The sequence below is a fragment of the Helianthus annuus genome, chromosome 17 (assembly GCF_002127325.2).
Source record: "Helianthus annuus cultivar XRQ/B chromosome 17, HanXRQr2.0-SUNRISE, whole genome shotgun sequence".
NCBI lineage: Eukaryota > Viridiplantae > Streptophyta > Magnoliopsida > Asterales > Asteraceae > Helianthus > Helianthus annuus.
This window is the reverse complement of record NC_035449.2, coordinates 2,022,183-2,048,678: the sequence shown is the minus strand read 5'-3', so window position 1 is coordinate 2,048,678 and position 26,496 is coordinate 2,022,183. Positions and strand designations below refer to the sequence as shown.

Below are 26,496 nucleotides of genomic sequence, written 5' to 3'. Positions count from 1 at the left end.
CTGGGTTTGAGTGTATTAACACACTCTTCCCATGCACTTAAATTCATATACCTTTCCTAATGTTTTGTTACAATCTACTCCTATAAATAATTCTTACCGGATGTTTGATCAAGTTTCGAACCGAACACACTTTGTCAATAACCTTGAGCTCTGATTACCAACTTGTAACAACCACTTAATTTTTATTCGAATTTAATAAAAATATGTATGATTTTATATAAAGAGTACTTCAATTCAACCCAAGTACAAAATCGAAGTTTTAAAGTGATCACATACTAGTTAACCACTAACTAGTTTAAACATTCAAAACATGATTAGTTAATATTGTTTACATCATAAACATTGTCTAAACAAAGTTAATTTAACGCGGAAGCTTCAAAAGTTCGTGTTCGGTTCTTCAAAACATGCTTGATTGCCATCCGGAATGACCCCATCATCACCTAGAGTCAAAATCACTTAAATAGTTAGTTTTGACATTGTTTAAATATGCATAAACAAGTTCTAGCATCAAACCATCAAAAATAAAATAAAATTTCAAAACTTAGTCTGTCGCGTGTCATGCCAGACATCGTTTATTCTGTCGCGTATCGCGACGGCTCTCGCGTGTCACGCCGGGTCTAGATGATCCTGTCGCGTGGCGCGGGGGATATGGTTTTCCAGCAAGTGCAGGTTTTTGACCTGCATTTCCTGCCCAGTTCCGAATTTTACCATTCTAACTTCAAATGTTCATAACTTTTGATCCGAAGGTCCGTTTTAGGTGATTCTTTTTCCTATATGTCTGTAATTTAATTACCAACGTGCCTATTACATTTATTATACCACAATTTCAAGTTACGGACCGAATGTCTAAAATTTACAATTTTAGCTTAATCAACCCACATAGTTTATACTAATTCAAGTATCAATACTATAATAACGTCATGGCGCATTCACCTAACATCCGGGGCTTACGATCATTGGCATTTCTTTACCAAATCTATGGCTTCATGCACTTGTGATCCATTATTTCCAAAAACTAATAAAAATCAAATCTTTATTACTTAATACACACTTATTTGACCCGTTTGGCTCATTTATGGAATCCTCCATTTCCAATGACTATCAAACGTTTTCTAAGCTATTTTATTTCGTTCCATTAAGTAATGATCGCCATCATTCAACTAATACAATTCCTTTTATACTAAAACACAATTTCAATTATCTAAAATATCAAATTTACATGATGTAATGGAACATGTTACATACTTTCATAATTCATCGTCATTGATTTCTACAATAATTACCCATTCCTGGGTTGTCCATCTTAGCGTATCACTTCCATTCCATGGTTTAAGCTTTTTATAACTCAAATTTAACGAGTGACGTTCAAGTCACTTCGAACACTACCATTTCAACCATTATTTTAACCCGTTCTTTATCTAGTGAATTACATCACTAAATATACATTCTAAACATGACTAATTTAAACAACATTATCAATAAACATATCTAACCAATTATTTATTTTGACCCGTTTGGTTTGTCGAGTGAATTCCATCACTTCTTTAGTCTTACCAATCGATTACAATTTTCGCTATAACAACATTAAGCATATCTATGACTAGGCTTGTCTACATAAATGTAAAGAGACGACAAGTCGCGTACCTTTTAAAGCATAGCCTTCAAGCGCGCGTCCACTCCGACTTTACCGCTTGAAGATTCAACCACCGAGCCTATAGAGTTCAACCGACACCGTGTTTAGAACTCATATCACTTCATTTTACACGTAATTCACCATATTATTCCATTACGTGTTTCATTCAAAATTTTCGATACATTAGCATTCGTTTAGGCATTTAATCAAACACCTTGTGGGCATGATTTCATACAATTAACAATAAAGTTCATGACTAACTATTTAGCCAAGATTAAACATCAAGTAGACAAATTCATGCCTAATTTTCACATCAACATTCTGGATTTACTTCATAGAGATCAAAATACACTAGAGTGACAATCATAATCCTAGTGTTTAACATATTTCTACATAACCCACTAAACACCTATACTGGTGATTATGAATTTCATCATGATGAGCAAAATTCAACAAGCTAATGGCTAGGGTTAACTCCTAGACATGATTTCATTCCAATTTCATCCAAATAACAATCATGCAAGCACAAATTTCGAATCTTATGTGTTCATCCAGAATTTAAGATGGAACCAAATAGTAAAATTTTACATACCTTAGGATCCCTTTACTGAGGTGATCACTAATTTGTGCTTGGATTTCGATTTGGGTTTGATTTGCCCTTTCAATTTGATGAATTTCTGATGTTTAGGGTTTGAGCATGAGAGCCTTTCTTGGCTCTGGTTGAATTCGCAGGAAACACACACGTAGGTGTGTGTTTTATGTTGTAATATTTGATTTAATTAAAACTCTAATTCATTTGTCCATGTTTGGCCCCTCAACTTTATTCAAGTTTTTATAAGGGTATTTTAACCATGTTTGTTCTATTATTTCAAGTCTTTTAACTAACTAGGTTATTTATTCCTAGTTATTTTATCTTGACCATAACCGACTTTTAATTTATAATATAAAATTTATATTTTTGGGGTGTTACAAATTCGGGTCGGCTAGAATGAAGGCTAAGGAATTTGCAACTCCTCAAGCTTAAGACCTATGATGTTTAAAAGCTCTGTTTATTAGATCCCACCTGTGGGCTTGTACTGAAACGCATGTACAACTTTCATATATATTCAAGCTTTTACTGAATTAAATATTTTTACTCTAATACTTCCGCCGCATTATTTAATTGAGATAATGTTATCCAATCGTCACGACCCATCCGGGCCCTCCAGAAACCGGGGTGTGACATATATTATATCAATCCTAAGGAACTCTTCAACCGGCTAGGCCTACCCACATATCCTAAATTAGATGTGTGACAAACCGCTCATTATCTCATATATATAGTAATCAAATGCCAAGAACTGATTATACCTATCATCTTCCATTTTATTGCAAAAACTTTCTCGAAACATTTTCTGTTTTTTCTTATTTTTTTAAAGATTTTTTAAAGAAACATGGACACATCACTAACTAAGACACAACTAAACACTAATAGACGTTAGTCTCCCCTCCCCACACTTAATTCCTTCATTGTCCTCAATGGATAGCAAAACTCACGACTCAACTATTGACACAAACCGAAACATAAAGAAAAATGGAACAGACTCCCCTGATTTTCAACGGTTGAATTCCTATGAGCCTTGTTCCACAGCAACCGTATAGCATTTCATTTGCGGCTGCATTCAACATGCGATGCACTTCTTCAAATAGTTGAAATCCCTTCGCCCAAATGGAGATTGAGTATGGACAAAGCGATCGAAACCTGCAACACAAAACTCACATGCTCTCAAACAGGTTAAAACGAATCATAGACGAAGAGAAGAATGAGAGAAAAGAAGGTTTAGGTGAAAACAACCAGGGTTGTGCGTTTAATGGGATTTGCTGTTGGTGACTCACGTCGCACGTCACGACAGTTTCCAAGGAACCCCCCGCATGGCGTAGGGGTATGTAGTTTTGACTTTCATTGACTTGGAACCCCAGGCGCGTCGCGACATCTCTTGGAGAGTCCTCCACATGGCGCGGGGGAACCACTTTTCCAGCACTTTTGCTTAAAACTTTAATTTCACGCCTTAGAATTTTTTTTTTCATTTTATCATGTTTTCACTTCCTCAACCCCCCCAAATGACTGTACATTGCCCTTAACTGCATAGAGCTTAACCATACCTCCTCGGACTTCCCCACACTTGAATAATTGCGTAGTCCGACACATACTCACACAAAACATAATAAACTAACATGAAAAACAAAAACAAAATGAACAAACCTTAGGCTGCCTCCTAAGAGCGCTAAGTTTTAGATCTTTAGCCAGATCATACCTGCAATCTTTAAGGTAGTTCAAACGCCTGCTTACCTCCAGACTTTTCTAGACGACCTGGCTTCCCAAAGTCCGGAAAGTTTACCGCTCCATACCAATTAGTGTCACACCCCAACCAATGGCGGAAACATCGGGATGAGACGAAGTGTGAAGATTGCTCGAGACATCATAACGCTAATAATTGTGACAAGTATTTAAATAATCCAATTTCATTTCATAAGACAAATTGTCAACGTTACAAGAAATTCAAATACAACAAGTTTAACGAAAGAAACATAACAATCATAACAAAATTGATACTACATATTAAACTCTAGCGTCTATATGTGTATCTAGGCATCAACGCTACTTCATTTCTTAGCATTGTCGTCATCAACCTGTAACATGTTTAAAAATACAATTCAATGCAAAAGCAAAGGAGAGTATACAAGTTTGATACATACATAGCAAAAGATAAGTTTTAAACAATTCCTCATAGCAAGCATGTGATTCAAGATAAACATATAAACATGGTATGTGTCTAACGTATCAAACCAAGGAAACGCAATATGCTCATGACATAACCGAAGATAAAGAGGCGGGTCGTTAATCCTATAGCGCTACATATGTCACGGTTTGGCTCGTACGAAGTTAATGATAAATTCAACACATAAGATTAATCCAAGTTTAAAGCATCAAGCCATCACGTATACAAGCATGTTATAGGAATGTTCATGTGTTTAAGCAAAATGTTCATGTGTAAGTTTGTTGATAGATAAACATGTTACACCCCAAAAGTGGTAAAAGTAAAAAGGGGGAATACGAGTATACTCACATAATTTCTAAGTCTTCCGATTATCCAAGTGTCGACGAGTGTGAGGTTAGGATGATGGAACACCGATGTCACCCTATATGGGTAAGCGGAGGTGTATGAGTAAACGGGATTATGACGGAGGATTTGAATTGGAATTTAAGGACTGCCTCGTTGATATATATAAGTATATGTAAATGTTTTATCTAGTTTATGAAATCTTTCTAAATTAACCTATTAAGAGTATTATAGAAGTGTTACACAAAATAAATATACGTTTACATTTATTATTATAAAAATTATTTGAATTCGATGCAGTTTCATTTGTGGTTTGACTATAAAGTATATATATATTTTAACGAAAATCGGGCAGAGTTTCCTCTGTTTTTGAACGATCCCGACAACACAAGTTGTCGTTATATTTGTCAAAATTCGTCAACAATAAACAACAATATTATCAATAATATCAACAGTGCATATATTTCTCATCAAATGCTAAAACGTAATAATAAATAAATGTATCGGTTCGAGCTAGGTTCATGTTAAACATAGCATATATTAGTAACTTAATAAAACAAATCGCGGTGTTAAAAGTATACCGAATCGCGTGGTGACTGAGTTTTGACCTCAGTTGACTGAACTTAGCCCGAACACCGAACCGAACCAAAGCTGGGTTTACCTAAGTTGACCGAAATGAACCAGATCTGACCCAGTTACACCCACGGTTGAGCATGTCTGAACCGATGGTGTTTCGCGACCCGAACCGGAGCCGAAAGACACGGTGGTTCAACTGTTCTTGAAGCTGAAACTGAGCTAAGGACAGAAGACTCGAGATTTCGAGTTGAACGGACAACCGCCGCCGCGGGCGGCGCTGCTGCTGCCGAAAAACCTTCCCGGAAAGAAACAAAAGAGACATGACTCTGGCTGATTATCTTGAGATCAAAAGGAAATTTTGCAAGAAACAAAAAAAGTGAGGGGTTTACCAGAAGGATTCACTGCCGTCGCCGGTGACTACCGCCGCCGTCGTCATCCTCTTCTATCTTCCTCTCTCTTTCCGCGTCTCTCTCTTCTCTCGTCTTTGTTCGCCGCCGCACGCCACCACCGAAATGGTGGTGGCCGGTCGTTCGTTCCGACTGGGGTGTATGTTTTTGGGTGGCGATTTAAGAAGATGAGAAGGGGTGAGGGGTTTTGGTACCTTTCGGACAACCCGTCATCGGAGAACCGGCCGGAATTCCTGTGCTCGTCGGCCAGTCGCTGTGGGGAAGAAAGGGTGAAGATGATGATGTCTGAATGTGTTTTATTTGATCTGGGGGTTTTTTTTTGGGAACAATGGCTGAACGTATGAGGAGGTTTTAGGGTTACTAATCTTATATATTCATAGGGTTTATTTAGTTAGTGGGCTTTGGGCTTGGGCCCAAGGCCCACAAGCCTATCTCTTGTGTTTATGCGGCCCGAAAGTTCCTACGAACTTGTTTTCGAAACCCGATCGTCGTAGAACGTCGTATTATATTATTTTAGGGTCGAAAGAAAATACGAATAACGAATAATATATATATATATATATTTATTATAATTAACGCCTCAAATTATGGTACGGATATGAATTTTTGTTTTTCTAAAAATTAAATTACGAGGCGTTACAGTCTCCCCTACTTTAGGAAATTTCGTCCCGAAATTTATTTAGAAGGAAGACTTGAAAGGGTTTTGGCAACCCGAAGAGGATTGTTTAAAAAATTGAGGCTTGGAGTCTCAGACAACGGAGAATAGTCGAGGTATAAGGGTGAACGATTGATCTAATAACGATTATGAGTATCAGAATAGCATAAGTATCGAATAGACGAAAGTAGCGCGTTAAGAATGAGGTCTCGTCGTGGATAATCGGATATAATGCATTTGTGAGTTGTTTAAAGTTTATATTAGGTCTAAAAAGGTTTGTAAAACACTGAATTTCTTGTGGCACGTTTTACGAAAGTTTGGTAACATGGTGAAAACACTTATATATAGGAAGTACCAGCGGCGTATCCACCATGTTTTGGCCATGTTACGTCCGTTTCGTTATTCGTGTCATGTTACGTTCCGTGTTTTACCATACACAATAGTACACTCTATGGTTCTCATACGCCTATCACTATAATCCCGTGTGCACCCGCGATTATATTGATCGTCGCATGATCCGCATAGCTTGTACTAGTTGTGTACGAATCAGGGTATACATAATTTGAAAAGTGAGAACGTGTATGTATAAGAATGTAGTATGTAAGCAAGTCCATGCTTAAGTATGTATGGGACCCACGTAAGCAAATCACTCGGATTACGTTCGCGTACTGGTACGAATGTATGAATCATGAATTTAAGTATGAATATGCATGTATGTATGAGCATAAGCATAAACCGTGTAAGTAGTATGTGGATAAGTATAATTATAAAACGTATGAAAAAAATGAGTATAAATGCGAGTACAACATGAGTATAAGCGTAAACACAAGGCGTATGAGTATAAATACAAGTATCAGTGTGAACATAAGATGTATGAGCATAGATATGAATATGAATATGAGTATAGGTGTAAAACATGAAGGTTAAGTATGAATAAAATATGCGTGTATGAATATAAGTGTGACAAAGTTGTGTAAGTGCAAATGGAAACATAAAGCGTATGAATATGAATACGAATGTAGTATAGACATGAATGTAAGGACAACGTAAGTGCATAATTGTGAGTGTATTTATTAACGTAAAACGTACGAATTTTGAATCGTGAGTATAACATAAATGTGTAAGTGTGAACATAAGTGAAGGCGTAAAATGTATAAGCATGGATGTAGAAAATAATGATTTTGGTTTATAGTATAAATTGAAATACACGAGTTTATGTGCGTAAAAGATCAAAAGTTTTGAGTATGAAAGAAAAAGTGAACGAGTGACACGCGTGAGATTGTTGTGAGATATTGACTAAAACGTATAAAATGGTATGCATATGTAGTTGTTTGCGTAAAACGTGAAGTTAAATTGATTGAGTTGTCATGAAATGCAGAATCTAGTTTGTGAATGTAAGGGAATATAAAACAGCTATTGGTTACGTGAAACGTGCTTTGTAAAAAGAATGGAAATGCTACTACGGTTTTAAAAGAGATTACATAACTTGAAAATTTGTCGGTCCTTATGAAGTTTCCTTGCCCACGTGTTTTGAAGTTGATTGACGTATCGAGTGAGGTTTTGAAAAGTTCTAGAGATTAATAAGTTTGCGCCGTTTTAAGTAACTTTGTATTAGAAAGTTTCGAAGTTTACGGATTTTCGTGAAAAGTTGATCCTTTAGAAAAAGGAATTTGGTATATGGACTTAGTGTTTGCTGAAAAAGCGTCTTTTAATAAAATGTTTTATTGCTTTTGAAAGAAGTTTTAGTAAATGTTGAATAATATTTGTAATATGTTATAAGTGTTTCAATAGTTATGTTGAATACAAAATTTTGTGAGCAATGGTTTTGTTGGACCGATTAAGTTGATGAGTAGCATTTCGTGAAATTTTGAATGTCGGGGAATAGCGTTTATGCTATAAGTTAAGAATTTTGTGTGTGTGAGCTATATGAAAATAGATTGTAGGATAGGAAATTCGTTTATATAACAATGCATTTTGGAATAATTAGGGACTTGACTAATGATAAATGATTTAGATATAAACATGATCGTATTTACATAATATAATCTTTTAAAAGAAAGCCTTGGTAACGATCACCTAGGTAAGGGAATCACCCCAAATCCGTTGGTGATGTCGTTGTAAGATGAGAAAAGAAGCAGAGTTAATCATTAAGTTAAGGAAATCACTCCTAACTCGATGATATGTCTCTGCTCGTTGTTATAAAAACGTAAATAAAATTACGTGAAATCATGCATGCTAATAATGTATAATCGTATGAAAAGTAAGAGTATGATGTTGCGCAAAAATGAAATCTCGAAAAATTGTTCAAAACTGACAAAAGATCGAAAATAATAAAGCGTAAGCTCGAATAAAACTTGGATGGTTCCAAACGGAACATTGACTAACCAAAGTGGTCGAAAGATCTTTTGAAATTGAGAAACATGCTTTGGCCTAATAGGTGGAATACTCTCGCCGATATCTCGGTTAACGGTATTCACCCTTCCAGTTACTACATGTTCCCAATCCATCGAAAATTCGAGACTTGGCGGGATTTTTGAAAATCAAGGAGTGGGACTAGTCGACGAGGTGCGGGTTTCACCCTTAGCTTGACGACTTCGTACCCTAACTTGACGAATTTAAATTTAAAATTTCCATTAAGATGTGGATTTCACTCCTAACTTAATGGTGAATTTCGTGCAAAAATAGAATCAAACGGAATGAAAGTCGTTTACCAAATTGTGGGTTTCACGCCTATTTTGGCAAACTCGTCTCGTTTGTACAATACGAGTGTTTTCGAGTTTAAGAAAAATCGAGTAAAATGCTGTAGAAAAGGGAAGTATGTTAAAGGAATACGCAAACAAGTATAAACACATAAAAGGCATGTTGAGAATAACACACAAAGAATAGATCAATAATCAAAGTATCGACACATAGTAAACAAGTATTGACACATAAGAATAGCAATTCAAGTATTAGCACACAAGCGACTTACATTTTTAAAAGTCAAGGCGAATAAATGAGAAGCGAGTAAAGTAGCATGCAAGTAGTTTCAAGCAATGCACGAGAATAAAGCTCTAAAACTATAGACTAGGTTAAAGCATTCCTACTTTTCCTAATTCCCTATAGTTATGGCTCTGATACCAATCTGTCACACTCCAACCAATGGCGGAAACATCGGGATGAGACGAAGTGTGAAGATTGCTTGAGACATCATAACGCTAATAATTGTGACAAGTATTTAAATAATCCAATTTCATTTCATAAGACAAATTGTCAACGTTACAAGAAATTCAAATACAACAAGTTTAACGAAAGAAACATAACAATCATAACAAAATTGATACTACATATTAAACTCTAGCGTCTATATGTGTATCTAGGCATCAACGCTACTTCATTTCTTAGCATTGTCCTCATCAACCTGTAACATGTTTAAAAATACAATTCAATGCAAAAGCAAAGGCGAGTATACAAGTTTGATACATACATAGCAAAAGATAAGTTTTAAACAATTCCTCATAGCAAGCATGTGATTCAAGATAAACATCTAAACATGGTATGTGTCTAACATATCAAACCAAGGAAACGCAATATGCTCATGACATAACCGAAGATAAAGAGGCGGGTCGTTAATCCTATAGCGCTACATATGTCACGGTTTGGCTCGTACGAAGTTAATAATAAATTCAACACATAAGATTAATCCAAGTTTAAAGCATCAAGCCATCACGTATACAAGCATGTTATAGGAATGTTCATGTGTTTAAGCAAAATGTTCATGTGTAAGTTTGTTGATAGATAAACATGTTACACCCCAAAAGTGGTAAAAGTAAAAAGGGGGAATACGAGTATACTCACATAATTGCTAAGTCTTCCGATTATCCAAGTGTCGACGAGTGTGAGGTTAGGATGATGGAACACCAATGTCACCCTATATGGGTAAGCGAAGGTGTATGAGTAAAGGGGATTATGACGGAGGATTTGAATTGGAATTTAATGACTGCCTTGTTGATATATATAAGTATATGTAAATGTTTTATCTAGTTTATGAAATCTTTCTAAATTAACCTATTAAGAGTATTATAGAAGTGTTACACAAAATAAATATACGTTTACATTTATTATTATAAAAATTATTTGAATTCGATGCGGTTTCATTTGTGGTTTGACTATAAAGTATATATATATTTTAACGAAAATCGGGCAGAGTTTCCTCTGTTTTGAACGATCCCGACAACACAAGTTGTCGTTATATTTGTTAAAATTCGTCAACAATAAACAACAATATTATCAATAATATCAACAGTGCATATATTTCTCATCAAATGCTAAAACGTAATAATAAATAAATGTATCGGTTCGAGCTAGGTTCATGTTAAACATAGCATATATTAGTAACTTAATAAAACAAATCGCGGTGTTAAAAGTATACCGGATCGCGTGGTGACTGAGTTTTGACCTCAGTTGACCGAACTTAGCCCGAACACCGAACCGAACCGAACCAAAGCTGGGTTTACCTAAGTTGACCGAAATGAACCAGATCTGACCCAAGTTACACCCACGGTTGACCATGTCTGAACCGATGGTGTTTCGCGACCCGAACCGGAGCCGAAAGACACGGTGGTTCAACTGTTCTTGAACCTGAAACTGAGCTAAGGATAGAAGACTAGATATTTCGAGTTGAACGGACAACCGCCGCCGCGGGCGGCGCTGCTGCTGCCGAAAAACCTTCCCGGAAAGAAACAAAAGAGACATAACTCTGGCTGATTATCTTGAGATCAAAAGGAAATTTTGCAAGAAACAAAAAAAGTGAGGGGTTTACCAGAAGGATTCACTGCCGTCGCCGGTGACTACCGCCGCCGTCGTCATCCTCTTCTATCTTCCTCTCTCTTTCCGCGTCTCTCTCTTCTCTCGTCTTTGTTCGCCGCCGCACGCCACCACCGAAATGGTGGTGGCCGGTCGTTCGTTCCGACAGGGGTGTATGTTTTTGGGTGGCGATTTAAGAAGATGAGAAGGGGTGAGGGGTTTTGGTGCCTTTCGGACAACCCGTCATCGGAGAACCGGCCGGAATTCCTGTGCTCGTCGGCCAGTCGCTGTGGGGAAGAAAGGGTGAATATGATGATGTCTGAATGTGTTTTATTTGATCTGGGGTTTTTTTTGGGGAACAATGGCTGAACGTATGAGGAGGTTTTAGGGTTACTAATCTTATATATTCATAGGGTTTATTTAGTTAGTGGGCTTTGGACTTGGGCCCAAGGCCCACAAGCCTATCTCGTGTGTTTATGCGGCCCGAAAGTTCCTACGAACTTGTTTTCGAAACCCGATCGTCGTAGAACGTCGTATTATATTATTTTAGGGTCGAAAGAAAATACGAATAACGAATAATATATATATATATATGTATATATTTATTATAATTAACGCCTCAAATTATGGTACGGATATGAATTTTTGTTTTTCTAAAAATTAAATTACGAGGCGTTACAATTAGGCTCAATCTTGGCCTCATCTTCCCAAGCGTTTCCACCATCCGGTGGCTTGCCTGCTTTTCCTCTTTTCCGCTTGTTTGCCTTCTTCATCGGCTCTCTTCTTACTGCATCCGCATACCTATAACACTTAACACCTTCCTCATCAAGTGTGTCCTCACTTACACATATAGTAGATGGAGGAACACCTTTGTTCGTAGCAACTACTTCACATAGATCATCAATAACGTCGTAAATAATAGATTTTGAATAAACATTAAAGATTAACTTACGGTTCTCAACGCTCCTCGAAATTAATCCATCTCTATAGTTGATTTGAGCATTGGAGGGGTACAAGAATGGACGTCCCGGAATCACTTTTTTGTTGCTCAAATTGTCCTTATTGGTGCATAGTCCAATACCATAAAGTCTACCGGGTAAAAGAATTCACCCAGCTGGATCATCGCATCCTTCACAACCCACGGGGTTGCTTCCATGTATCATCCACCAAAATAACCCTTTTATCAAGTGTATGTAGAGGACCAAAATTGTATTGGTCATATAAGCTTCCAGGGAGGACGCTCAGGGAGGACTTTCACACTTGCGCCATTTTAATGACTGTCGTAAGGGACATGCAAAAATCTAATTAAACTAAGTAGATAGCGTAAGTTTGGTATCGTATCCACGAGGAATTTGTGGTTAATGTTCGATTTTTAACTACGATCTAATATATTATAGATTTGGGGGTTTTAATGATTGTTTGAAAAAACACGAAAATTGTTAAGAAAGTTGTGATCAATAAGAGAAAACATAACCTCCACCCGGAATCCCAATAACCCGTTTTTAACACAAACACATGTTTACTGATTCAAAACACCACATAGACATGAGCTTGAATTAATGATTTTGATTAATTGTTAGGGATAGTTTTTAAGATTCACCGTATAACCTAACAACCCGTTTGATTATATCAATTACCGACCAATTTATTAATCCGCTAACGATGCAAGTACATCGCCAATACGCTTCATAAACGACAAAAAATTCAAATATAATTAACCGTGCACAAAATCAACACAAAGTTGTCAAGCTTTACTAGTTTATAAGAATCAGAAACAAAGTATTCATATCAAAACAAGCAATTGTTCATCCAAGCGGAAATCACAACGCGTTTAGCCGCTCATGGTTCTCATCACCGCTTCAATCTTGATAAAGGATGGATTAGACATGAAAATTAGCTTAAACGGATGAAAGTTATGGTCAAAATCGCTGGGAATCGCCTTTGAACTTGTATGGAACGCCTGGAAGGTGAATGGTAACCTAAAACGCGAATTAGGTAAAATTTATATAATTTCCCATAATTGACCTCTCCCGCGTGTCGTGAGAGGGTCTTTGTCTTCTTCCGCGTGTCGCCTGGGCTACCCAACTTGAGTTTTTCACTACAGCTCCCGTGTTGACCCGTCGGACCCGTTTTTCAGCTCGGTTTCTCTTTTTCACCCTTTTTAACGGATGTTAAGCCAAAAACACCAAACACGCGATAAGTATATAAACCCATATGAATTAACGTGTTAAAACACTAAAAATCAACTCGAACTACTACATAATGCATCGTGTTTTGACCCAACATCACATGGTTGTAAAAATCCCAACTAGGCACCGATTAATCTCTGATTAATCACCGATTAATCTCGATTAATTTCTGATTAAATATAAATAATCCCGATTATATTCGATTAATCCCCGATTAATCGATAGTCCCCACTCCACTGGCCGACTAGCGATTTCTACAACCATGATATTTGCACATATTCTTATCAACCTATCACATATACAAAATATAATAAAAAGAATCAACTTAATGTAAGAAAAGTGCATTTATATTATATAATTGATGTGTTCCAAATGACACATATAATTGTGTTCCAAATGATAACCAATATTAGAATTTAAGGAAAGTCAACAAATTCAAGAGGGTACGACCTATACTAGGTTTAGAGTGTATACGCGACTTATCCCAGTGGCCAAGATCCTAAATGGCCCAATGAACCTCGGGCTTAGCTTTCCTGGCTTGCGAAATTTGATTATGCCTTTCCATAGCGATAGTTTTAAAATCACTTTGCTCCTCAACTTTAAATTCGTTTGATCAATGTGTTAGGCTACACATGAATTCTGCTTGTCCTGAGCGGCTTTCATATTTGTGCCGTAATTTGATCAAATTTCTCGAAAGTGGCTTCAACCTAATGTCTTCAAAGCTCTTTTTGTCCAATCTCCAAACTAACAAGTGTTGACTAACTCAAATTAAACGTCTATGCAATTTATTTTTAGAATGGTCCACTTTGGTCCCTCAAGTTTTAGGTTAAGTCTATTTACTAACAAACTTAAGTTTACTCAAGTTTCATCCCGTACTTACCAACAAAAGAAACGTTTGCGAATTGCGCATGAAGAAGAACAATACACATAAAACAAAAAGTAAATATTTTTATATGTTCTATGGATTAAGAAAATAGTAAAGGCCAGACCAATAAATATATAAAAAACTAAGCGTACTAAAATGCAATCATTGTCAAAGCCCCAATAAAAGTTAGACCTTAATCTCTATACATGGATAGTGAATAAATGCATCTTATCCATGAGGGATAAGCGGTTAATCTTATACTTTTTATTTAATATAAAAGTATTCGTCAATCAAAATAACCTTAAAGTACTAAATACTAGTCTTAATTGTGATAAAGGGTGATTAGCATGATGAAATGGGCTTAAAAGTAGCAAACAATATGCATGTATGGAGGATCTTCAAGTGTTCAAGCAAACTGTATAGGGCCATTTGGTTCGTAGATTCTTTTAAAAAGAATTGGAATATCTGAAATGAACTAAAAACTAATGGGATTAAAATTAATTCCATCCATCCCTATAATACAAATTTAAACCAAGCAAAAATACAAAATTACCCTCGAATCCCCTTTCTCCTAATTGCTTCCCATCCTTGTATGCTTCTTCATCGTTTTTCTAGTCATATGTTTGTCTTCATTTGTGTTTCTTCAAGATTTGTTGTGTATGTATCTTCCTTTAAGACCTAGATTCGTGTTCATCTTTATCAAGTTTCATTTATCATTTATTGCCTTTGCCTTTGTCTTCAAGAACAAAACTTAAATTTAAAAACGTTGACTTGAAATCCACATATCATGAACAGTCCAAGCTCCGATGAATTGAAATCCTTACTGTATCTGCTTAGCAGGTTTCTACTATTATGATTTGATCAACGAAGTTATGATTTTATCTTGGTTTTTTTTTGTTATTGGTTTTGGAAAGGATTCATTCAAATCCACATTCCATAAATTCTGTTCCATTCCGAACTCCATTTGATTTGTTGTTTTTCTTCGATGTGTATGAAGGTTAATTTATAATTAGTCTAACTATTCATCTTCGCCATTGTTCTTTACATGATACTTAACAATTTCATTTGATTCTATCTTCCACCCCAAAGAAAGAACACAATGGAACAAATTTAATTTGTTTAGAAGTTTATGAATCGAAGATGCAAGTTGTTATTCATCACAAGTGAGTTACCTGATTCACTATTGTTCTGCACATGTGTTATGGAATGAGGCTGGAAGAAAACACATGAAAAAATAGGATATGAGGAGGCATTTTAGTAACAATGAATTTCAATGGAATTCGAACTTCCATCTACCAAGTGAAGGGATGGTAAGAAAACATTCTCAAACCAATTCCAGGGTCGTCTGTTAGTCTCTTAATGATTCCACTAAGAGGCTACCTCTTAATCATTCAGCATTAAGTGTGTTTGGTTGACTGACAAGATATATCTGAATCAGTTGGTTAGCGTCTTATTTATAAGTTTCAAAACGAAGCCGAATGAAAATTTTACCTCTTTATCCATTCACCTATCATAACCCTCAGCCGACCACTCATGCACCACCTCCTCGACCCACTACCACCTCCTCCACCACCAACCAATTAGGCTGAGCCAAGTCAGTCCTTTTGCAGGTTGAGAGTCTCTTACCCAATCAGACCTCTTAATGGCTCAGCACTTAGTGGCGCACATGTTGCTAAATAACCCCTCCATCTAGGGTCAAGCAAACTTGATTTTTAATGGAAAACATTCCAATTCAAATTCCAATTCCACATAATGTGTAAATTAAACGGGCCTGATGTTTACTTACGAGTGATGTTAGATGAAAAGAGCAATCTATTGAATAAAAAAAATGTCAAAACCTTGCAATACTCCGTCTTGATTGAGAGAGAGATAAAGGGAACTTCTCGATCTTAGGTGAGTCGTCGATGATGAGCTAGACGCCTCTTAAGAGAAAGAAGGGCCTCATTATTCTTGAAGTTCGATGCTAATCTTAGGGTCTGTTTGTTTACCTCTTAATGAGGCTCTTAATGGTTCATACCTCTTACTGGTTCAGTACCTAATGGTTCAGACTGTTTGTTTCACGACCAAATGTCCGAATGATTCAGACATCTTTTGCCTCTGAATGGTTAAGCATTATAATGAGTCTGAATGGTTAAGACCTCTAATCTGAATTGGTCAGAAATTTGCCTTTGAACTGTTAAGAATTATACCAGCTCTTAATGGTTCAGAACTCTTACTGGTTCAGCACTTAATGGTTCAGACCTCTTACTCGTTCAACACTTAACCATTCTGAAGTCGGCAAACAGCCCCTTAAAGTTAGATGTTAATTCTCCACCTAAATTGCTTTTACTTCTTGGGCAGCCAGGAATGAATCGAAAAACTTCCATGTTTCCTTGTCTTTACATTAATAATTATATTTCATCTTAAATCTACTGTCATGATTTTGATTAAATAATGATTTTTAAACATATTCATCATGAACCTATCACAAACACAAATAGATTAAAAAACATCAATTCAACATAAATAAAGTGCACTTGTATCAGTATATAAATATTAAGAACACATATAAAGCGGACCTACTACTAAGTAAGCAAACTTTTCACACACCCTCACCACAACTAGACATACATCCATACATACCAAAAGTGTCATTATATTATATAACTAATATAATCAACAACAGCCGTTTGATTCAGTTTTAATTCCGCTGGTTTAACATTTAGCTGTAGGATGTTACCTTTTGATAGATTTGATTATCGAAAGGGGAGGGGAGGGGCGGTGATATATAATATGATAGGGCCATTGGTATCATAATAATTTAAATAATGTTTAGCCTAAAGAAAAAGGTGGTGGAGAATAATTATAAATTGTAGGATAGGATGAGGACCACAGTATTATAATTTGGGTGGTTGGGCTCCAAGTCTTGGGACTTTCTAACCATCAAGTTAGGAAGGTGTGACTAAACCTTCCCCAAGAAACCAATATATATAAATTAACCCGACCCTCAAAACTGTCCAAAACATATGAGACAGTACGACACGACAAAGTGACAAGATGATAAATAGAATAACACAGTTATTGACGACTGGCTACATGTGAAGGAATTATTATATAAAACACTAGGATATACATGCATGTTGAGCTCCAAATATATTAATACTAGGTAGCTATTATATTTAAGAATGGTGGTAATTTAATTAGAAACAGGAAACAACTGTCAAACTTTGAAGGGGATGGAGGAGGGGAAATAGTTGAAAATAGGAAGGAATACACGCAGCCCCAGGTCCAGGTCCAGGTCCAGGTCCAGGACCATTTGACAGTGGCAACCTCACATGAACCAAACTTCTGGACCCCTCCCCATCTCCATTATCGATCTAGCTCCTTTACATAATTACATTTCATATATATTGAATTTTCAACATTTAACTCTTAATTAATTCCTTACAATTTGAGAGAATAAGTAAGAAGCAAAGTATTCATACAATTGACTCTAATACCTAGTATTTTAGCTTCTAAAATTTATTGTACTTACGGTATATTCTCTACACCATGAAAAGGAAGCTAACCTAGGTAGCTAGGTATTTTAAATATTTTTTATTTAATATTCTTTTTAGGAATTCAACTTACTTTGAAATATATATATTTGTTTTTTATCACAAGTCTTTATAAACTATCAAATATTCACGTTTTATAGGGTTTTTATTTTGTGATATAATTTTTTTGGAGTTGGTTAATACTTAATACAACTCTAAATATTTTATCAAGAAAACAAAACATCTAGAAAGAGCACATATCCTCTAGTATTAATGGAATACATAATTAGAATAATAACTAGAACATTAAATATTTTTTTATAATAAATGCAATGTTAAATGATGAAAAAGTAAGTTTTAAATCGATAAATGTAATTAAAGGGGCAACAAATATGGGGCAGAAGCTGCTTCCAGGTAAGCACCACTCTGCACAAATAATATCCCAACTTGGTTCAGTTTTTGCAGAAGAGATGAAGAAGAGTTAGAAAGTCAAAATGGAAGAGAAGAAACTGCAAAAGTCATGGGTTTAATCTTGAAAAGAGATATTGAAAATTGAAAATAAGGGAATATTAATAGTTGAGAGGTAATTTGGAATTAATGGGGGTAAGTTAGTTCCCAATCTTTTTCCAATAATTCTTATATGTCAACCCTAGCAAGCTAGATGTTTGATTACCATAAGTGCATAAAACCCTTGGGAAAAAGCCAACACACCAATAGTACCTACATCCCCACACCCTAAGATCATCAACATCATCATCACCATCTTTATTTTAACTTCAGAAGCCCTCAATTTCATTTCATGTGTTCTATGGTTGCAAGTACGTAATCTTCACATGATCCAAAGCTTACAACACCACACGCTAGATCCACAAATTTCTACATAATCTTGGATCCCAGAAGCAAACACAAAAATCATGAATTTTATCGGTAAGACCACTGGTGGTGATAGTGGAAGTAGCACTGGAAGCAAAAGAAACCAGCAAGGTGGAGAAGGAGGTGGGAATTCTTTCGAAGAAGACGACGAAGACGAAAGACAAAACACGGGCCCTGCAGGTCAGTTATTCCCCTCTTCATCTTCTTCTTCTCCATCTTCATCTCATCATCATCAACAACATCAACAACAACCTCCACTGTTTCATCCTCAAGCTCCCTACCACAACCAGAACCCGCGTGGGGGCTGGATGCACCGAGGCGAACCTTCGGCGGCCCCGGATGATAATAATAATAATAACAATAATAATAACAACAATGATGATGATGGTGACCAACAATCAGGAGGGGGGATGATGATGGTTGTGGAGAGAGAGCACATGTTTGATAAAGTGGTGACTCCAAGTGACGTAGGGAAGCTCAATCGATTGGTGATTCCTAAACAACACGCAGAGAGGTATTTCCCCTTGGATTCTTCAACCAACGACAAGGGTCTTCTTCTTAACTTTGAAGACAGGAATGGAAAACCATGGAGGTTTAGGTATTCTTATTGGAACAGCAGCCAAAGCTATGTGATGACTAAAGGATGGAGCCGTTTTGTTAAAGATAAGAAGCTAGATGCTGGAGATATTGTTTCTTTCCAGAGAGGTGTCGGTGGTTCGGCTAAAGATCGGTTGTTTATCGACTGGAGGCACCGTCCGGATGCACCACCTCCGCCTTACCAATTATCTTCATTTCCACTACCTCATCATCAGTTTTCATTCAGCAGGAACAGTTGGAATCCGCTTTTCTTGCAATCTCAACCAGCACCATCTAGGAGCCATTCGAGTTTGATGATGCAGCCCTCTTCTTTCCGCTATGGTAACACGGGCGGCCCTTACCACAACATAGGCACTGGGAGTGTAGTTAATGTGAATCAAGGCGGTTCAGGATCAGTAATTTATTTCAGATCAGGTGGAGGAGGTGGTATCCCACTGCAGCAACATGTGGACATGATGCAAATGCCTCAGAGAAGTGGGGTTGGAACTGGAATTGGAATTGGAATGGGATCAATGGGAATGGGAATGGATCCACCCGCCTTACCATTACCATTACCATTACCATTACCTCCACCGGCACCGCAACCTCCATCGGCTGTTGTGTTTGAATCGGTTCCTGTGGTCCATGGGAAAGCAGCCGCTAAGCGACTCCGTTTGTTTGGGGTTAATATGGATTGCCCCCTTTCAGATGACGACGATCAAGACTACGACCCCTCAACCGAATTGCCCCCTACCATGGTTTCCACTACCACTGCCACGAATACCATTCCCACTGCGAATTACCATCATGACCAATTCGACCACCACAATCATCATTATCATGTACCAACACCATCTTCTTCTACAATACCTTACCTGCAATTGAGACCTTACGAAGAAGAAGAAGAAGAAGAAACCACAATGATGTCTTCCTCCTCTACTGATCATGCTTTTAACAAAAACACAAAATCTTCATCTTCTCCTATGTCCTTGGATTTTGGTATCTGACCACACAAATATCGAATCATATAGCTATATATTTTTGTGTGAGGTTACATATATATATTTGAGAAGCCGTCTATAATCCAGAATTTTGATTGGATCTGATCGATCAATCGTTTTGTACCCAAAAATATTTGAGGAGATCAAGTGAATATTAATCTTGGATGATCAAGAAATCAGTTTGGAGACTAATCCATTGAGTATTGTGGATGATGGATGATAGATACAAAAGGCGATTGAAGAGTGTTATATATAGTTGTGTGCTGCAAACTAATGGAAGTGATCAGAGGTGCAAACTGGTTTTAGTTTTCAGCTACTTAGTTTGATGTACAATTTTCCAGTTATAAAATTCATTTACACCTTCAATATCAATATTACTATGCTATTCACTAACTATTCCATTTATTTATATATTTATATATTTATTTATTACTCTAGCAATTATTTAAAGTTTCCAAAATTTTATGTCAATGTTTTATTTTTTTTAATCATATGTTGTAAACCCTATAATTTTCTATACATTTACATGCCAAGTTTCTCACAGAATATATTGAGTTTTATTTTTCATTTCCTGTTTATGTGGATGTATAAATATCTAAAATGAAAATGTGATTATGGAAAAAACTTAGAAGAAAGAATCAAAGAGGAAGGGTTTGGGTTTTCTCCTTTCTTCTTCGGCTTTGTTTTTATTACCTTTTGTAGGTTTGTTGCTCGTGTTGCTGCCGCTGAGCTGCTACACCTTCCTTTGGGTACTCTACTCTCTCTCTGCAGGTACTTTCTGCTCTCTCTCTCTCTCTCTATATATATATATATACACAATATCACAGATACACAAACACACAAAAGGCTGTGTGCATGTTGCTTGTTACTAGACATCTCTTAAGAAATGTTATCATTAATTCTTGCTATTAGTCTTCTTTACCTGTGTTCTCCATATCTTCCACATACTACATTTTTCACAAATACAAACACTGTCCTTTCCTTTCTGTTTAAGATCAGATTTAATATATACAACACTCTAGCTATAGCCAGGTCCCCTTCTTTCTTTGTGTTATCTTTTTCTTCTTTACAGTACCCTCCCATCTCTTTATCAGACTCCACGTTTCATTTTGCATGTTCAACTATTCTTTGAATTTTTTTACTTCTATAGTAAATATATACTTCATTTTGTTGTTCAACATATCTATAGTTAATTATTTTTTTTTACTATAAAACTAATATAATAATATATGATTCTCTCCTTTAACTTCTACCTTATATATAATACATATATGACTGTCAGAACTTATTATCAATAGTGCTTATCTTTAAGGATATAATAAAATAACATTTAATATGTATGAGAGAGAGAGAGAGAGAGATGGCGTATGTGTATATACATGCACCCATATCAATTTGTAGTCATTTTCTTATACTGTAACACAATCATTTTGAAGTTAGTTATAGTGTGTAAACATTTGTATTATGTACAATACAATCATTTATATATGTATGCTTTTGTTTTTATAACATAAATGACCATTTTGAAATCTCTAGCTTTCTCTTACCTTCATTTCTTCACCAAACTAGTAAAGTGATTATCACATGTACAACAAAGTAATTGCATTAAATGTCACTTATGCAATTCACATATTTACATTATGTGACATCTTTGTTTTTCCTTTTTCTTTGACATAAATCTTACCAAACAAAGCACAAGCATGATATTAAATGCTCTTCGTTTTAGTGATACCTAATTTAAAGAATTTTATTTGTTCAATCCAGTAAAACCTGTTTAACTTGCTTGTTTAATTAAAACGATTATATAACATATTTGACTCCCTAGCGTCAGAAGCTATCCACTTTTTGACCAGGGTCCAACGGGTCATCCACAACAATTGTTCAGCCCCAGGGGAGGGTTTGCAATTCAGAAATGGGTGGCGGCGCAGCTTGTTGCCCGTCTTCCTTCTGTTTTGATGTAACTCGGCAAGTTTGTGTATTATTATGACTAACTAAAACTTGAACAATATATATATATATATATATATATATAGGGAGAAGATCATGCGAGAACCACCTCTTATTGTGAGAACCGCGAGAACCAATGTGAACACACCAAAAATGCCTAAAAATAGCTAAAAATCACATAAAAAATTTTTTTTTGATTTTTTTAATATTTTTTAGGTTAAAATCGCTACTTTTCGAATCAAAAAAAAAAAAAATTTTTTTTTTTTTTAATTTTTTTTTTTTAAAAAATTTTTTTTTTTTTTTTGCTTCGAAAAGTAGCGATTTTAACCTAAAAAATATTAAAAAAATCAAAAAAAAATTTTAGATTTTTTTTTGATTTTTTTAGATTTTTTTTAGATTTTTTGGGGTTTAGTTTTTAGCATTTTAGCTTGGGTGGGGGGGGGGTTAGGTTTTTGGGGGGTGGGGGAGGGGGTTTAGGTTTTTTGGGGGGGGGGTGGGGGTTAGGTTTTTTTTAGTTTTTTTTAGGTTTTTTAGGTTTTTTTTAGCTTGGGGGGGGGGGGGGGTTTAGGTTTTTTTGGGGGGGGGGGTTAGGTTTTTTTGGGGGGGGGGGGTGGGGGTTAGGTTTTTTTTAGGTTTTTTTAGGTTTTTTTTAGGTTTTTTTAGCTTGGGGGGGGGGGTTAGGTTTTGAGGGGGGGGGGGTTAGGTTTTGGGGGGGGGGGGGGTTAGGTTTTTTTTGGGTTGGGGGGGGGGGGTGGGGGGTTTAGGTTTTTGGGGGGGGTTGGGGGTTAGGTTTTTTTAGGTTTTTTTTAGGTTTTTTAGCTATTTTAGGTTGTGTTCACATTGGTTCTCAAGGTTCTCACAATAAGGGTGGTTCTCGCATGAGCTCCTCCCTATATATATATATATATATATATATATATATATATATATATATATATATATATATATATATATATATTGATATCTTATTGTGGATTTTTTTTTTCATGAACACATATAAACTCTATTGACTAATTTAGACGAATTGTTATAGTTCTAATCATTTGTCATTATAAATAGTGTTGGTTTTATCTCCAATCAACCATGCCAAAGTAATATAAACATGCTAATTAATTTGCCTCTAATTATTTTTTAAGGTATTGGCGAAAATTTGCTAATTAATTTGCCTCTAATTATTTTTTGCAAGGTATTGGCGAAAATTAAAGCTTGATTTTATGTAGGATTTTGAAAACGAGATTGACACTTATAATGTTCCTGTAAGCAAATCTATATTTATTCTTTAACATAAGTGCGCAAAATGCAAATGTTTTTGTTTTTGTTAAATAGCTAGATAATGTGGGAATAGATGAAGAAACAAAATTTACAGAACTTGCTAGGTATTTATGAAGGCAGTCTCTTATCAACCTTAGTTTTTTTTTTTTCTTGTAGACCAGGTGGTCTATATTTAGGTTTCTGCGTGTGCACATGCCACTAGTATATCTTCAAATTTGCAGCTTCTTCAATCCTTAGGAACATAGATGTATTTAGAAGTTTATAAATTTATTTTTATCCCTGAGACGTAACATTTAGGATAGAACTGCCCTTTAGGTAAAAGGATTCTAGTGCTTAATTTATTTTGATGCATCCTCCCTGCACTTTTACCTTAAACCTCATTTTTGACATGAACCTTACATTACCTATACACTTTACCTTAAGCCTCCTTTTTGATATGAACCTTACTTTACCTATACATACAAACCCTAAATGCAAACTTGGTAACATATATGCTCAACTGAAGAGGTAGATCAACAGTGAAAGAGCCTTGAATAAAAGAATACCTCTTTAAAAGCCATTATTTGAACCGTATTGGTCTTCCTCTCATCCTTGAGTAGGGCCATGAGTTAATAGTAAAAACACTCACAATAGTGTGTGGAGACTTGCTTTAAACCGCGAGCTGATTTTCAGCTCACTTGAGACTAGATAGGAACACTTGCATCAAATTTGATGAGTTCTTACTCAACCCAGTAATGGACACCATGACAAATATATTTGTTGTATAAAAGAGTAAAATTCTTTTCATCTTAGATTCCTCATAGATATCAAATTGATGGAGATTGGTTAAAACATGTAGGAGCGCAAGGTATTTTTCATTTGGTTACCGAGAGATAGTTATGATCTTGTCACAATGACTTTGGCATGATTATTCAAGAGCATGGGTAGTTTATTTATTTATTTATTTATTTTTTTTTGTAGTTTTGGAAAGATTCTAGATGTCTCTCTAATCATGCAAGAATAACTCTTAGATTAAAGTATTTCTTTGATAATTTCAAAATCTTGATCGGATAATTCGAGAAGAAAGAACGAATATTTGTCTTCTGTTGTGAAAAAACACATATCTAGAAATAGACCAAAGGTTTTTGTGTTATAGAACCAGCACAATATTTAGTTGAAATGACGAATGCTTTATGAGAAAGTGTGTCAGTTTTCGATATAAATTGTTGAGTTGATTAACACGATTATCATCGGTAGCAATAATTTTGTGCACCATGAGGTCAACCACTTGGACCCTTCGCCGCCGAGGGAATACCACCCCCTTGGAACCCTAGGGTTCGTTGGTGTCAAAAAAAATATATGCTAGTCTTAACCTTTGTGCACTCCGTACCTCCTAACTAATATCAACGTGTATTTTGATATTAGGTAAATTTAGTTACACTAAAATGACTTGATGATAATGACCAACATGTATCACAAACTTGCCATCAAATATTATGTGAGCCTCCATATCATGTACATATGCTGCAAGAAAGTTGAAAAATTTTTGAAGTATGAAAAACTATAGCATGCATATAAAAGTATCCATGAATGATCCTGTCTAATATGTTTAAAGTGCAGTAATCTCTGAAGTTACTTAAATTAAATGTAGAAATTGAATCATATTAAATATTTCTATATGGTCGTTATTACAATGTCAAATTCTTTGTTTCCTTTGTCTTTCTTTTTAAAAAAAGTTTAAGTTAACATGAAATTTCGTAATTGCAGCTATTGTAATCTTTTCTGTGTAGCTAGGTCCAGGTATGCATATGGTGTCTATATGACATAGGTGCATTAAATTCTATTCTTTCTCTTTTTGAGTAAGTTGCCAGAGCTTTGGGTTTTCATCAGAAACCATATATAGCAATTGATCCAAAGCATACTCCAAGATATGTAAGTTTGCCCTATCCTTTTGCACTTTAATGTGTGGTTTTTATTCCTCTCAAAGACTTCTTAATCTTCCCTGATCACTCATTTTCTGCCTCAAATACGTGTTTAATTGTCATTAATTTCCTGTAGATAACTAGGACTTATGACATCTGGATCGAGGACTCACGTGTGACTCAGATTAGTTTCCTTTGGACATGTTAACATGCCCTCTAGATGTAATCATATATATAGACGAGGAGCTTGATACAACTATTATGATTTCTAATATACAAAGTTGTAAGTAATTAAATGGTTCTCCTGATCTCTCTTATATGAATACTTGTACATGTGTATGTATAAATAAACCTGGCTCCATACTGCTCCAGCCGCTCGCTGTAATAGCTTGCTTCTCGGGTGGCTCGCACCCTGGGTGTATGTGCTTATTTGATGGATTCTAGTGTATCTATTATTTCGTACTTCTCGTAGAACTATTTTCTAGTTTTGCATCTACACGTGAGTTCATTCTGTGGTTGACAGATTAGATCATCCGTGGTCGTCAAATTTTGGGCGTTTTTGTTGAATTCCACGCCCCAAAACACCCCCAAGCCCGCCTCCTGGGCGTTTTAAAAAAAATCGTTTTGGCGTTGTTTTTTCCACACCATGTTCAAAAGATTGGCCAGTCACTGCTGTTCTACTTTTTCTTTGTCCAATAAAGGTTTTTGATATTCTTTTTATTTAATTTTATTTACCTCTTTTTTAACATAATGCCTGTATCCCCACTACACATATCTTAGAAAAACGCCCCATTGGTGACTGGACTGTCACATGACGCACAACGCCCATGGGTAGGGGCATTATTCACATGACGCACAACGCCCATAGGTAGGGGCATTATTCATACATGGTCTTAGCCTTTTGTATAACTAACAGGTTGGAGGAGGTGTGTTCATCCATTCATACTATGCTGCCTCATCGCTCACTCTCTTTCAACCCCAACAAACCCATACCACTTGCGGCTGTGTTCTAATTCCATTTGGTGATCCCCACGTTTCCCAAGAAATTCATCAACCTCTTTTTCTCCTTCCTTCCACCATCTAGCGCTGGATTCAGATCTTGAGAAACATCTTGGAACCCCATTTAGGGCACTTACGGCAGTGTTTTAGCTTCATTTACGAACCCATGTCTCTATCTTGTAGATGCCTCCTCCACCCTCC

At 36.0% G+C, this 26,496-nt stretch overlaps 1 protein-coding gene across 2 annotated transcripts; it reads left to right on the top strand.

Annotated features, from left to right (window-relative positions):
• Positions 1-18,154: 18,154 nt before the first annotated feature.
• LOC110920978 (B3 domain-containing protein Os03g0120900-like) lies at positions 18,155-25,758 on the top strand. Of its 2 annotated transcripts, XM_035986601.1 has the most exons (4): positions 18,155-20,947; positions 23,310-23,379; positions 25,169-25,306; positions 25,433-25,758. In XM_035986601.1, exon 1 carries the CDS (start codon positions 18,641-18,643, stop codon positions 20,180-20,182), a length of 1,542 nt encoding a protein of 513 aa, XP_035842494.1. In that variant the 5' UTR covers positions 18,155-18,640; the 3' UTR covers positions 20,183-20,947; positions 23,310-23,379; positions 25,169-25,306; positions 25,433-25,758. The 2 variants fall into 2 exon arrangements, with proteins under 2 accessions (XP_035842494.1, XP_035842495.1); XM_035986602.1 differs by lacking the exon at positions 23,310-23,379.
• Positions 25,759-26,496: the final 738 nt, after the last annotated feature.